Source organism: Glandiceps talaboti, chromosome 7 (genome assembly GCF_964340395.1).
Source record: "Glandiceps talaboti chromosome 7, keGlaTala1.1, whole genome shotgun sequence".
NCBI lineage: Eukaryota > Metazoa > Hemichordata > Enteropneusta > Spengelidae > Glandiceps > Glandiceps talaboti.
The window spans coordinates 23,921,042-23,934,803 of NC_135555.1; the positions used below are offsets into that span (position 1 = coordinate 23,921,042).

General features: G+C 34.4%; 1 protein-coding gene across 1 annotated transcript in view; it reads right to left on the bottom strand.

Moving 5' to 3' along the window:
* The window catches only part of LOC144437584 (dynein axonemal heavy chain 5-like), an 83,541-nt gene extending 71,275 nt beyond the window's left edge, over nucleotides 1–12,266 (bottom strand). The window contains exon 1 of the mRNA XM_078126552.1: nucleotides 11,987–12,266. Coding sequence (XP_077982678.1) covers nucleotides 11,987–12,115 — 129 coding nt within the window. The 5' untranslated portion in view covers nucleotides 12,116–12,266. The remainder of the gene's footprint in view (nucleotides 1–11,986) is intronic.
* Nucleotides 12,267–13,762: the final 1,496 nt, after the last annotated feature.

Here is a 13,762-nt window from a genome sequence, read left to right on the forward strand (position 1 = left end):
AGACTGACTACAGCAACCGCCTTAATACAATCCTCATTAATAATTCACTACAATTCAATTTCCAATTTACACTTGGCAGAAAACAGTTACAACTGTCTTCACAACAGGTACATTGTACAGGTACATGTAGTCGTATTTATGCAAGCATACTATGTACGTCATGTCTATCTATATATACACGTACACTTTATAGTTTACAAGCATACAGTATAGAAAATGTCCACAATATCATTTTCTACAAGCATACATATATACACTACAGTACATGCACTATATTTTCTACAAGCATATTATACAGTAAACACACAATAGTTTCTACACATACAGTACATACAGTTTCTACATGCACAAACAGCATAGTTAATAGTTATAATAATAATAATAATAATAATAATAATGTTGGGTTCTTATATAGCGCTTTCCCACGCCGTGCTTTACAGTTAATACCCCTGGCTCGGATCAGAACCCACTATAGTTTCTACAAATACAAATGTATAGAGACAATGCACACAAGTATATACATGTACATGTACAGTATACAAGCACTATAGTTTTCTATATTGATTCATGTACATGTATACACACACACACACACATACATACATACATACATACATACATACATACATACATACATACATACATACATCCACACATACATACATACATACATACATACATACATACATACATACATACATACATACATACACATGTACATGTACATGTATGCATACATGTACTTTGTACTATGTAGCTGATTGTATATACATGTACTCTTACAGTAACATATTTTGATTAAAATTTGTTTTAATATTTGATAAATTGTCTAGTATTGCTGTGTTCTTACATCACACCATACATGTACAATGTATCTTGATAATATCAACACAAATACACAACATTACTTGACTGCTTGGATACCATAATATACATGTAGCACATATGTACATTATTCACTAAGCACATGACCAGACAAAACGTAATATGTCACATATCAGGATTTCTAAAAGACAGGTACTGCTACTTTGAAATCATCAAAATTATCACATAAATACATAACTGCATTAAACTCAAGAATAGTAGCTAAATGATATTTATAGAATTGAACTCATCTCAAGACAATGGATTTTATTTGTTCTATTGCAAATTATGACATTTTGATGTCTCTACTTTAAGTTCAAGTTATACATGTACATGTACATTGTACAGCAAACAAAGTATGTAAATATGAGTACTTTTGTCAGCAATCTTTTACAACCAAGGTCGGGGCTGTATGGAAAGTGTAGTCTATGCAACATTGTTATAAATGAAACAACCTTTAGTTGTTCCCTTTGAAAACGGCGCTCAGTTAGTGTCAGGGAGCTGACTTTATTGAGTCCGTAGTAATTTATTTTCAGGCCATGATTGCAACATTGTATAGGTGATACCATTTTACACTTTAGTCAAACTAAATGTTGATATCAAATCTCCACTCATGATCTGTTTACCAAACACAATAACCTTGTAGAGGTTGGGTAACTTATTAGTTATACACTATACACTATAACTTACTTGTCTCACAATTATTTATAAGTGAAAACTGTTTTCAATGTTGGTTCCACTAAGCAGTATACTCATAGGGGAAAACATGACAATTATAACAATGTCATGTAGACTAAACTTTCCCTACAACCCCAATCTTGGTTGTATTGCATGGAGATGAAAGTTTCGACAATAAATAAAACACTAGTATTTTTTAATGACTGACAATTTTGCTTGGAGTTTTAATTGAAATTTTATTTTGAGCTGTAATTTTTGCTTGCATGGATAGCATATTGTTTAAATTCTTTACTTGCAGGGATAGTGTAAAGACTGATAGATCAGCCATCACGTTCTGCCATTGAGGGCACTTACATGTATTCTTGTCCCTTTCAACAAAAGCAAGGGGTGATAGGACCCCCCCCCCCCTCCCTCCAACATACATGTATTTTACAGTCCAGAATAGCGTCTACTTGTAGGGATCGCATACTGTTTACTTCCTGTAAGGTTGTGATGATAGCTTACAATGTACGCTATTGTTATCTTGTTGCTAAGACATCATTCCTTTACAACACTATGAACTCAGCACAGCAGACATGAGTTTGATCCAATGAAATATAACGGTAGAGACTGAGAGTACAGTTATTATACTACGCCCCAAACAACAACTAAACCATTGAGTTGTTCTTTTTATCTACCTACGACTCAACAAACAAAATAGGTGTACAATGAACTACATGAACAAAACTGTGTTAAGGACACCACTCACATGGTTCAATAGAGCTTTCAATATGAGGATCATCTGAACTTCCATTACAATTTACAGTGACCTTTTCTAATCCTAATGATTCCTAGATTTCAGTACCCAATACAACCACAGCCTCCACATACTTGGAAACCTCACTGGTCACCTTGGTAACCACCTCTGTTGGTGCTATTGTTTACATGTTGCTAGGTGACAATTTTTCATATGTTTCAGAGGGCAAAAGACCAAACCCTGCACTTGCCTTTTTGTCCTAACTTCAGAATTACATACATGTACTGTGTGGGTGAGATTACACTACATGTTGTACCAGTCTGATAAGACATTCGAAAAAAAAAAAATTCCATTGCTAAATAAGGCTGTTCAGTTGCAATCCCCATATTTGTGAAATTCAGAAAGTTTTGTTTAAAGGCCCATTATTGAGTCCCAGGTATTCTCAATAATTGGTTTTATCTTATCACTGGACCGACAAGGATTAAATCAAATCTCAGATCACAAAAGACGGTCTGAGATAAAAAGCATTGTTTTGTTGAGGACAAACTATTTCTATATAGCTCTGCAAGGCAACTGCTTTTCACATTCAAATGTTAATCCTAATCTAAATGAGTCCTTACAAAAGTGACACAAGACAAAAATATGTGAATGTGTGAGAATTATTATTAAACTCCACGGTAGCAAAGTCCACATAAGGGCATGACATAAAGTCATACATCACACTATTCAATAGCACAGACTTATTTCCTTAATTGTCTATGGGTATTTAAAGTTTGGTGGTTTATCAACCTGATAAAGAGTGGCGCCAAAGAAATACACAAAAGACAGGAAAATAGTCTTCCAAACACAATGTCCATTTGCAATTTAGTTGAAAAAGAGAAAAGTTTCTTTGCTGTTCCTAAAGAATTTCATTTGTTTGTTTGGTTGGTTATTTGTTTGTTTGGTCAGTTGGTTAAAACCTTGAAATAAATACATGTAGTTGTAAATTGTACTAAATCTGTAAAACTCAAAACTGCTGTGTGAATGCGTCAATATTTTCAAGTCCAAAGTGTCCACAACATTCATGAGTCAAAATTTATGCTTTACAATTTAAACAATTACATGTATACACACCTGTGGAAACTTACATGTAAAATAACTTTTCTACTCATTCATAAAATGTCAAATATCACTTCTTGCAGTAATCACTTTCCAATAACACAATTCATGTATTGATGCTCTAGAAATTAAGATGCTGGAGTCTTTTTCCACCAGCAATTCTGTTACTGTAAGTAACAAGTACTAAACCTCTCATCCATAATAAACCAATGGCATTTTAGTCGAAACATTTATTGAAAAAGATATGTTCATTTTTAAAAACTTTCTTCAGTAAATTAATCACAATATCACACAGATCTCATGTGAGCATAAATAAAAGAGATCTCTGCAGCTTGACAGCACCAAAATATAATGAACAATTTCATGATCAATTCTTCCGATCAATTTTAGCAATTTTTAGATATTGCTAGCCTGTACAAATATGTCTGCCCTTTCTGGTTCAAAGTGATGAATTTTCAGATACATTGTTGTAAACTGTGCATTAGTCATATACATCTGCATACATGTACATTTGTACCGTCTGACAATCAATATACAAGTTGATATTTGCAAATAAACTCTTAGTTCTAGATGTACATATATATGTAGTTTTGCCTGAATCAATACCCAATACTTCAACAGCACAATGTACATGTAACATTTGTAGTTTATAGTTACATTCCAAAATCAATGTTTGAATACATACATTCTTGCATTTGTGTTACCATACATCTAATAATCTTACACGTCACTCCATAGTAATAAATCAGACTGGAACTTGGAATGTCAACTGGTCTACATTTTCACTTTTTTCACCATTTCCTGTTTTACCATTGTACAGTTAGTAGTAGTACATACCGGTACAATGTACATGTAACTCTTGCAGATCTATGTTTTTAGACAGGAATTAATAAAAATGTCTTATAAAGGGGAGAAATAAAGGTAGTTGTATTATAAAGTCCCATACAGTACATGTTACAATAATGTTGTTTAGGTACATCTGGTAGAAACACTGCTATGTTCATTCTACACATACATGTATAAGTTTTACTATTAATATAAATGTCATAGTATCCAGAAAGACACAGACACAATATCACATTAAGATGACATCTATACTAAAGAATATTACATGTAACTGTTGATATGGTAGACCCAATAACATAGCAACTATAACAACAATGCTACCATGATACAATATTAATCCATATAAGGCTCCACAGAACCTATCAGTATCACAGGTCAAAAGGTCAAATACCACTCAACCTGATATTTTGGTACCTTTATAATTCATTAATTCTGGTAAGGCATACACCATCCCCACCCTATGATGACCATCCCCACCCCATGATGACCATCCCCACCCCATAGTGACCATTACCACCCCATGATATCCATCCCCACCCCATGATATCCATCCCAACCCCCATAGTGACCATTACCACCCCATAGTGACCATTACCAACCTATGATCAGCATTACCAACCTATGACCATTACCCCCCTATATGACCATTACCAATCTATGGCCATTACCACCCCATGATGACCATCACCACCCCATAGTGACCATTACCAACCTATGATCACCATTACCAACCTATGACCATTACCCCCCTATATGACCATTACCAACCTATGACCATTACCACCCCATGATGACCATTACCAACCTACACAATAAAGGTACATGTAGATGTACATTTATCATAAAGTCCCATACAGACTGGAACTTCGAATGTGAGCTGCTCTACATTATGTTACAATAATGACCCCCATGATGACCATAACCAACCTATGATGACCATTACCAACCTACATTGTATGACCACTACCAACCTACAAAATGTATGATGACCATTACCAACCTATGACAACCAATGATGACCATTACCAACCTATGACAACCAATGATGACCATTACCACTCTATGAAACCATCCCCACAGTTACCCCATCCCACCCGTTGTATGTACAGCAGAAGTATAACAGAAATCTGTCAAGCATCATGATGGCCTAGTGGCGAGGATGATGTTAGCAGAGAACACTGATGTGTTGACATGTAGGCATTCAAGAATATACCTTTGTATTAGCAAAATCATTCCTTACTCTGTCATGTATAATGTACAATGTACATGTATGTACAGCTGTCAATAGGTTGATTTACAAACCCACTGTACTATTAGCAATGAGCAATGAGTCACACAAATGACTTGTCAGAAGGCATGTACAATGTTTATGACTATTTTAATAGCTGTCTACTTTGATTTCAATAAAATGCAAACACTTAAAGTGAAGTTGTGGAATAATTTGACACATTAATATTATGACATTGCATTTAACCATGCACACAAAGTGACATAGAGTGTTTCTACTAAATAGTTGTGTAATTAGTTCTCATTTAGCGTACATTGTACTTCTTGCTATATAACCTGACTGCTACTTTATATTTCAATCATTTACATGTAGACAGTTTAATAGTTTCTCTTTGCTTTCTGGGATTTATAGAGACACATAGTGGAAGCTGGGCTTTCTCTACATCTGTATCAGTACACACTTCATGCAATAAGAATTTAGTCATTATTTTAAATTCATTCACAGACTAATTTGATACGTTTATTGTTTGTTTGAATGAAATCAAATCAATTACTTATGTATGTTTAGTCTGTACATGTCTTTTTATTATTTGGATTTATTTGCTAAATGTGAACTGACTGGGCAAATTACTGGTTGATGTTTTAAGAATTTATATCATACAAGATATTCCCCCAAGTCACATATATACATGGATGTAAATATTTTTTAACTACAGTTCCTAGTCACCATTAATCTCACACAAACAACAAAATAGTATATAATATATGACTGATATAATTTGTCTCATCACACACATCATAACCTACAATATCCAACTTGCTATATTTGTCACCATACATTTCACTGACTTTTTTCACCCTAACATTAACACTGTACCCAGTAAAGTACTAACCATATTACTTGTCAGTTTAACTTGTCGGTTTTTATACATTGTGAATTATTTTAGTCGGTCAGTTTTACACTTAATCCCTCTATGTGTGCTGTTATTTTCTTTACTTTATTGCAATTTTTAAACTTCAGTCTATACAACGCGCTGAGACACATATGTAGTGCATTTTCTTACAAGAAAATAAATAATGATTACTAATATCATAACTGTTTCAAAGACAGACAGGTTAAAACTACATCTACATCTAGTATACTAAACTACAATTCACCCAAATAACAAGACATTTCCTAGTATTCTTACTTTTACCCTCTTTCTACCTATGCTTCTAAGCTTGACTAGCCTTACCACATGGATATGTACATGTTTATGTTGTTCATGTTTCCATGGTTTCAAGATCTTTCATATTACTACTTAATTCAAACATGCCTTTACTGTTAGAAACACATCAACATGAAATGTGTCAAGAGTCCTTGTCTTCTGATTATTGTTATTCTTTACAAAAGATTTGGACATAACAAAAGATGACAATGCTTCCTTTATTGTACAAGCCATCTTGTCTTCAGGTAAATTTGCTGACATCAATGACTCAACAAAAACTGTGCCCACAGACAGATGCACATAGCAGATGCCATACTATTCACCTTTGATTTAATGAAATCATACGTGTATCTAGAGTTTAGGCAAAGTCTAAATTAGCCTGTTTACTGTGCTTTTGAGACATCATACAATCGTTAGCTTATTTGCATTCTGGATACAAGGGCAAGGAGGTACAAACAGCTAATGATCTCGTATCTTGACAATGATAGAGCAATAAACGGGCTAAAACTAACTGGGAAAGCAGCTATTCCTGGGTGGTTCATATCTATAAGACAATGACATTGATATGATTACTGGGAAATGTAGAAAAAAAAAGTAATCCTAGGTTTACGACTCTTTCATCTAAATAAGCAATAGCATACTAGTTTTCCATCTTTCTAGATTATTTTCAAATGTACATACATGTCGATACATGTTACTTGTATCCTATTTACAGTTTCACAGTTGCATTTGAAAGAAGTACTAAATTTTTTCAAGATACTTAATTTCATTGGAATTGGAAACAATATTCACAAGTTTTACTTGTATCTTACACATACATATTAATATTATGTTGTAGGACAGTACAATATAGTTACTTTGGAACAGTAAATATTGAAAATGAATGCAACTACATCATAGTACATGTATATTGGAATTTGCACTGTTCTATTGATTCTTGGAACCATTAACAATATATTCTCCATTGTTATGTAGTAAATTTACCTCTAAGGAATTACATTGTATGATAGAGAGTTGATCTACTCTTGGATAATATTTGTAGCTAAAGTGCATATTACCATAGTAACATCTAGCATGTATAGTTGTCTGTACAAACCCCATGGCTGATGATGTCATGGATGTGTGTATCTATGTATCTATGTATGTATGTATGTATGTATGTATGTATGTATGTATATATGTATGTATGTATGTATGTATGATTAAATTATAAAAACGAAAACAGAGAACAAAAATCAAAAAGATAGTTGCACCCTTCTAGAACCCACACTTTACATATACATGTGTATTTGTTCACGTATTGTAGATGTAATCATAGACCCTCCACATAGATCCTTCATGGTGGTGGAGGGTCTATGATGCTAACGTCATCACCTCTAGCCTCCTCATGGTTTTCTATTTGAAGGGAAGGAATGGGACTGTGATTCTTTGAGTAAGAGTTGATCACGAACAAACATAACTTAGTGAACTGAACTGAAGTGTTAGTTTAAAAAGAACAAACACTGGTATCCATGGCAACTTAAACAACACACAAAAAGACAATACAATTCTCTGTCAACTACAATTGAAAATAATAACACTTTGTTTGATCAACCTTATTAGCCTATCTCAACAGCCCAACTCAGCTGAATATAAAATCTACACACTTCTAAAGAAAGTACATTTGCAATGATGAAAAGACAGTATACATGAATGTTTTTTTGTTTCAACGCCAAGGTGTGAACAAAAGGAAGAGTCAAACAGTGTCAACAACAATACATTACATTTCACACCAGGTGCACTGTTAACACTATCAAACATGTATAAACAAAGCTATAGGACAGATTAGTACTTGACAGAATACTTTCTCAATGTATGATAACTGATTTATGACTGCAAGTAACCCATAACACCAAAGTATTTCTGTATGTATCACAATCGTTTATAGCATCCATATCAAGTGTAAAAGTATACTGTTTCATTTGCTAATTGACCACATTAGAAAGGCCACATGCTAGGCTTGTAAATAAAGCAATTGAAACAGTATATTTTTACACTTGATATGAATACTATTACTCATTCTACTGCCCACTGCCTCACAAAAAAACCCTGAATTATGTGAGTCATTCACTGTAATACATTGTCAATTATACACTGTATGTCCATAATTATGACCTTGTCAGTTGTGTGGCCAACCAGGCCATAACTACATGTACTATTTGTATAATTCTCCCCTTCAGTCAGCTACTTTTTAATGATTCAATATCTTTTTATGATCTGAAGACAGGTCAATGTCCCAGACCTCAAAAGTGGTGTACGTCTGAGTTAGTTTGTTTCTTCTCCACTGTCTATAGGTTGTGTCTGTGTGTGTGTCTGTGTGTCAGTCTGTCTGTCTGTCTGTCTGTCTGTATGTATGTATGTACATACGTACGTACGTACGTACGTACGTACGTATGTATGTAATACATGTACGTACGTACGTACGTACGTACATACATACTATGTATGTACGTACGTACGTACGTACGTACGTACGTACATGTATATATATATATGTATGTATGTATGTATGTATGTATGTATGTATGTATGTATTTTCATATCATTACACTGACCTTTCACCAGGTCAACAGCTATACATTTGTATATATGCATGTCCCTGAGTTCACAACCTAATATAAAATGCATGCATGAGTGATTTCACAACACTTTGTAAAGTTGTTGAATGTTTTTTGTTGTTTTGCCAACAACAGTTCAAAAAGAGCTGAGATGTCAGATCTAAAAAGTACACCTGAAGACAAGTTGTTTGTACTCAATAACTACACTACAAATACAATGTACATAATGATATATATGTCTGTGGTATTATTAAATTTCTCTAATTCAAGTAGACATGTATGTTCAGCGATCACACATTTTCAAGCACAAAATTGCAAGATCCTTCTCAGTAACCAGATTCTGTTAATAATCAAAATGTTGCTGTTGTATGTCCTTGAGGGTCACACTCACAGCAAACTGACTACCGGTAATTGTATGGTTGCCAAGGAACACTAAACTAACTGTTCCCTGGTATGCAATACCAACTGAACAGCTATTTCTAGATAAAACCTAACTAGACAATGGGATGGGCTTATATTTGTATCACATTCCTTTTCCTTCATCTATGTATGACAAAGTAAATACCTTATTTCTAGGTTTCAAGTTAATGTATGACATATCACCAGTAAGTGTACAAAAATGTATGTACAGTACGTGTGCATTTGTACCAGTGTGCCAACTATTATTTAGTAAAGCCAATTTGATGTGTCATCGGTGCATAGTAATTTAATGTCACAACAGAATTTGATGTTCCATTTCTTGTCCTTCTGACCGCTAGCAAAATTCAGTGTCTGTTACTAGCTGGCACTCCGACCTACTGAATCTAGACACAGTGCATCAAATAGACATGACACAACTGTACAAATGTCTAGCACTGGTTAAGATTCAATACCTGTAATGTAACCATATTGGCAGTCATTTAAAACAGCTGGTGTGTATACCATTGGTTCACTGACAATTCTGAATCCATTAACTTTATCACACAACTGATATTTGTCAGGCCTATAATTCCAGCTACTGTACAATCCGTTCTCCCTTTTAGCAAACATTTGTTGCTATTTAGAAATACAAAGAATGAAATATTATGGACGGTGGCAGTTGTACTGAAGCATGCAATAACTTGGTCAGCCTGACAAGAAAGGAACAATACTTATCGTCCGTTTTGCCCCTTTTTAAACACATCGACAAGAGTTGGATGTGTTGGTAATTGAAAAGTTAAAACTTCACAAGAAATGGCTAATACCACACAGTTTAATGTGCATGTACACAGAATTATCGACAAGATATGGTGTTCCAATATATAAATGGAAAATGACCCTTGATTTTATATTTGTAAATGATTGAAATAAGTCACTGCTTGTTCATTTGCTGATAAACAGATTTATACCATGAGCCAAGTTGGAAAAACAATATGGAATATATACTCTGGTCATTCTATGGCATGGCAACGCATGTCTACATCACTGGTTCTGCTGTGTTCAAAATATGAGTCAAAATGTTCAAATTTGTCATTACTTTCTCTGATTTTTCTTTGATATTACTGGCACTGGTATAGTTAATTTATTCTCCAATATTTTTCTTCATTCAGTTGGAAAATACTCTTGACCTAAGGCTTGTCACTACTTGTCTTGCAACTCATGGTGACAAAAGACCTACATGTATACATGTATAGGCCACTCATATTTTCATTGGCTGAATGAAGAAAAATATTGGGGAATAATATCTAATTATTACTTTATAAAGTATACTGTAAAATACTATATTTTCAAGGGATTTCAGTTTTCACTGAAAAGAGACATTAGCTGTATTGCCTGGACATAATTTTGTCACTACTTTAAAACAGTGTCCACAATATTACATTTATTTCAGTGGAAAACCACAATCGCTGAACAGTTTTGAAAATAAATTCCAAGTGACAATTTAGTATTTCACAGTACTTAGGAAATGTGTTATTTGAAGTGCACACCATGAACTATTAAAATATTGCAACAAAATTAACATCAAATATACATATAATATTATACATTAAACCAATATTAGATATACTTCTACAAATTCAATACAAAGGTATCAACTTTGGCAAGTTCTACTTTTTTTTAATAGAGAAGACAAGAGAAAACTGTCGGTTGTCATGATCACCAGCGAATAGACAATCCAAGTATTCAGAGGTAGATGTAGCTCATAAATTAAATCTAGTGTACACAACTTAAAGCTTACAGATTTAATACTGAATAAATGAGAGAGAAACATATCAATGAAACAAATCAAATGTAACAACGGTTGACTTGATCCGTTTAATCAGTGTCTCCCTGATGTGCAATTAATGAGATCTCAAATTAAGTGATATTGTATTAAAGTAAAGTACTTCTCGGTTGATTACAGTACACACAGGACTCTTAAATATTTCATGTCTAAAGCGACATGCAAGTTTACACTAACATGAATTTATTCAAGTGCTGTTGAACTATCACTTGATATTCAATGTAGGCCAATGTCACGATAACAATGTTTTAACATGTATTTCATATTTTAGTTGTGTTCATATTTTAGTTGACGTGTTTTACTATAACATTGTCATCAAATCCTTGATCAACGATAGTCGAAACTACTGGCCGACAAACCAGCATCAATTCAACATCATAGGTACGTGTACAGTAGTAAACGTACAGTATGACAGTTACACACATGTCATTATTATGTGTTTGAAATCTTTGTTATTAACGTTGTAAATTCTGTCCTCTATTAAACGTACCTGTTTTTCTTTAAGGTTTTCACCCGGAGCCAAAGCTGCCAGTCTGGACTTATTCTTTGGATCAGCACTCGTCGTCCGTTTCTGTTTTCGCGGTTGGACAGGCGACTTTGGTTTTTCTGTATCCGCCATTCTCACCAACCCTTCGAGGTAATTATCCTATAAACGGATTACTGGTTAAGTGCTGAATTCTTCTGCTATAAAATTTCGAGTTGGTATTTACAATAAGTCTCAAAATTCGACTCAACCGTTCCTTGCTAGTTGCACAAGTTACCTTCGCAAGTCGCCATCTTGGTCTGTTTATAAGTTTCTCCTAACGACATGGTAATTAGCATGGTTGATTGCATTGTTAAATGGGGTGACGTATTGCTACTTTCCGGTTATGGCGGAGGGGATAACTTTTATAGGTCTATGTATTTTACAGCTGAAAGCATTATTTTATCCTTCTGATTCAATAAAATCCAACCTAAATCTTCCTTTTTTGCATGGATTCAGAAAATATTACACCGTTTGCATTTGGGTGGGCCTTAAATATGTATGGTAAATTCAGCCCACCCACAAAAAATGGTTCCGACAGGGTGGCTTTACACATTATAACCCTAAATCCTTGGGTACTCGCAGCTCAACATTCTTTGGACCCTGTGTTGTGGCCGTATTCTACTAGTACTAGAACTGTGTGTGTGATTGTCAATTCACTTGTTCGCTTGATAAAAAGCGTTGTCAACGGATATTTTGTACATCTTCACTGCGTCCCCGGCAACGGTAACAACTGTTGAGTTACATGAAACTTTTACAACACTTTAACTCCATGTAACATTGTCAGAGGGCGAGGGGACTCGATGACAGACAAACTGACATGTCGTCTATGTAAGGGAGCCTTCAGTAATTTCACAGGGGAGGGGGGGGCAGACGGTAATTAGCTCAGGCTGTTGCGTAAAATGTGACCCTCTCCGATCCAGTTGTCATTTCCACAGTATATTTATGTGAAGACACACAGTGTTCACTATATGCTACATGGTTGTCAGCAGCGATTTTATGATATGGTCTGATATTAACCTAACCCTAAGAAGACAACTTTAGGTTGTTCATTACCATGGTTACAAAGATGCGATAGTACAAATGAAACATGTTTTGAGCACCTCATGTCCATAGCTACTTACAATGCAAAGTGCAGTGTCAACAATCGAAATAATATTAATTTTTGAGGGGTCACTAAGTGTGCACCTACCGGCTATATTGAGCGGCGTTTGCATATGTATTTTAGTTTTTCCAATTTCAGAGTGTCTGTAAATTGGGTAATCCTGTAGACATCTCAAATAAATAAATAAATATTTTAATTTATTAATACATTATGTATGTATGTATGTATGTATGTATGTATGTATGTATGTATGTATGTATGTATGTATGTATGTATGTATGTATGTATGTATGTATGTATGTATGTATGTATGTATATATAGAAGCCAAAACCATAAGTTAGACAATACAATGAGTCAAAGTAAAATGTGACCCTCCCCTAATCCCATTTTCTAAAATATGATCCTACCCGATAACCGATTTATTGAAAGTCACACCCTTGTAATTACCGAAGGCTCTCTAGTGTATGGTCTATGTTTAGTAGCGTGTTTGCAAGGTCATCTGTGAAAGATGAGTTGAGAATGGTGAACTGTCTACATGTCTCGCTAACCCCCCCCCCCCCCCCGTATGTCACGACAATCCGCGTCACTGGTTTTGCGCCAAATTGCGGTGCTCGAAATATGAGTCAAAATGTTCTAA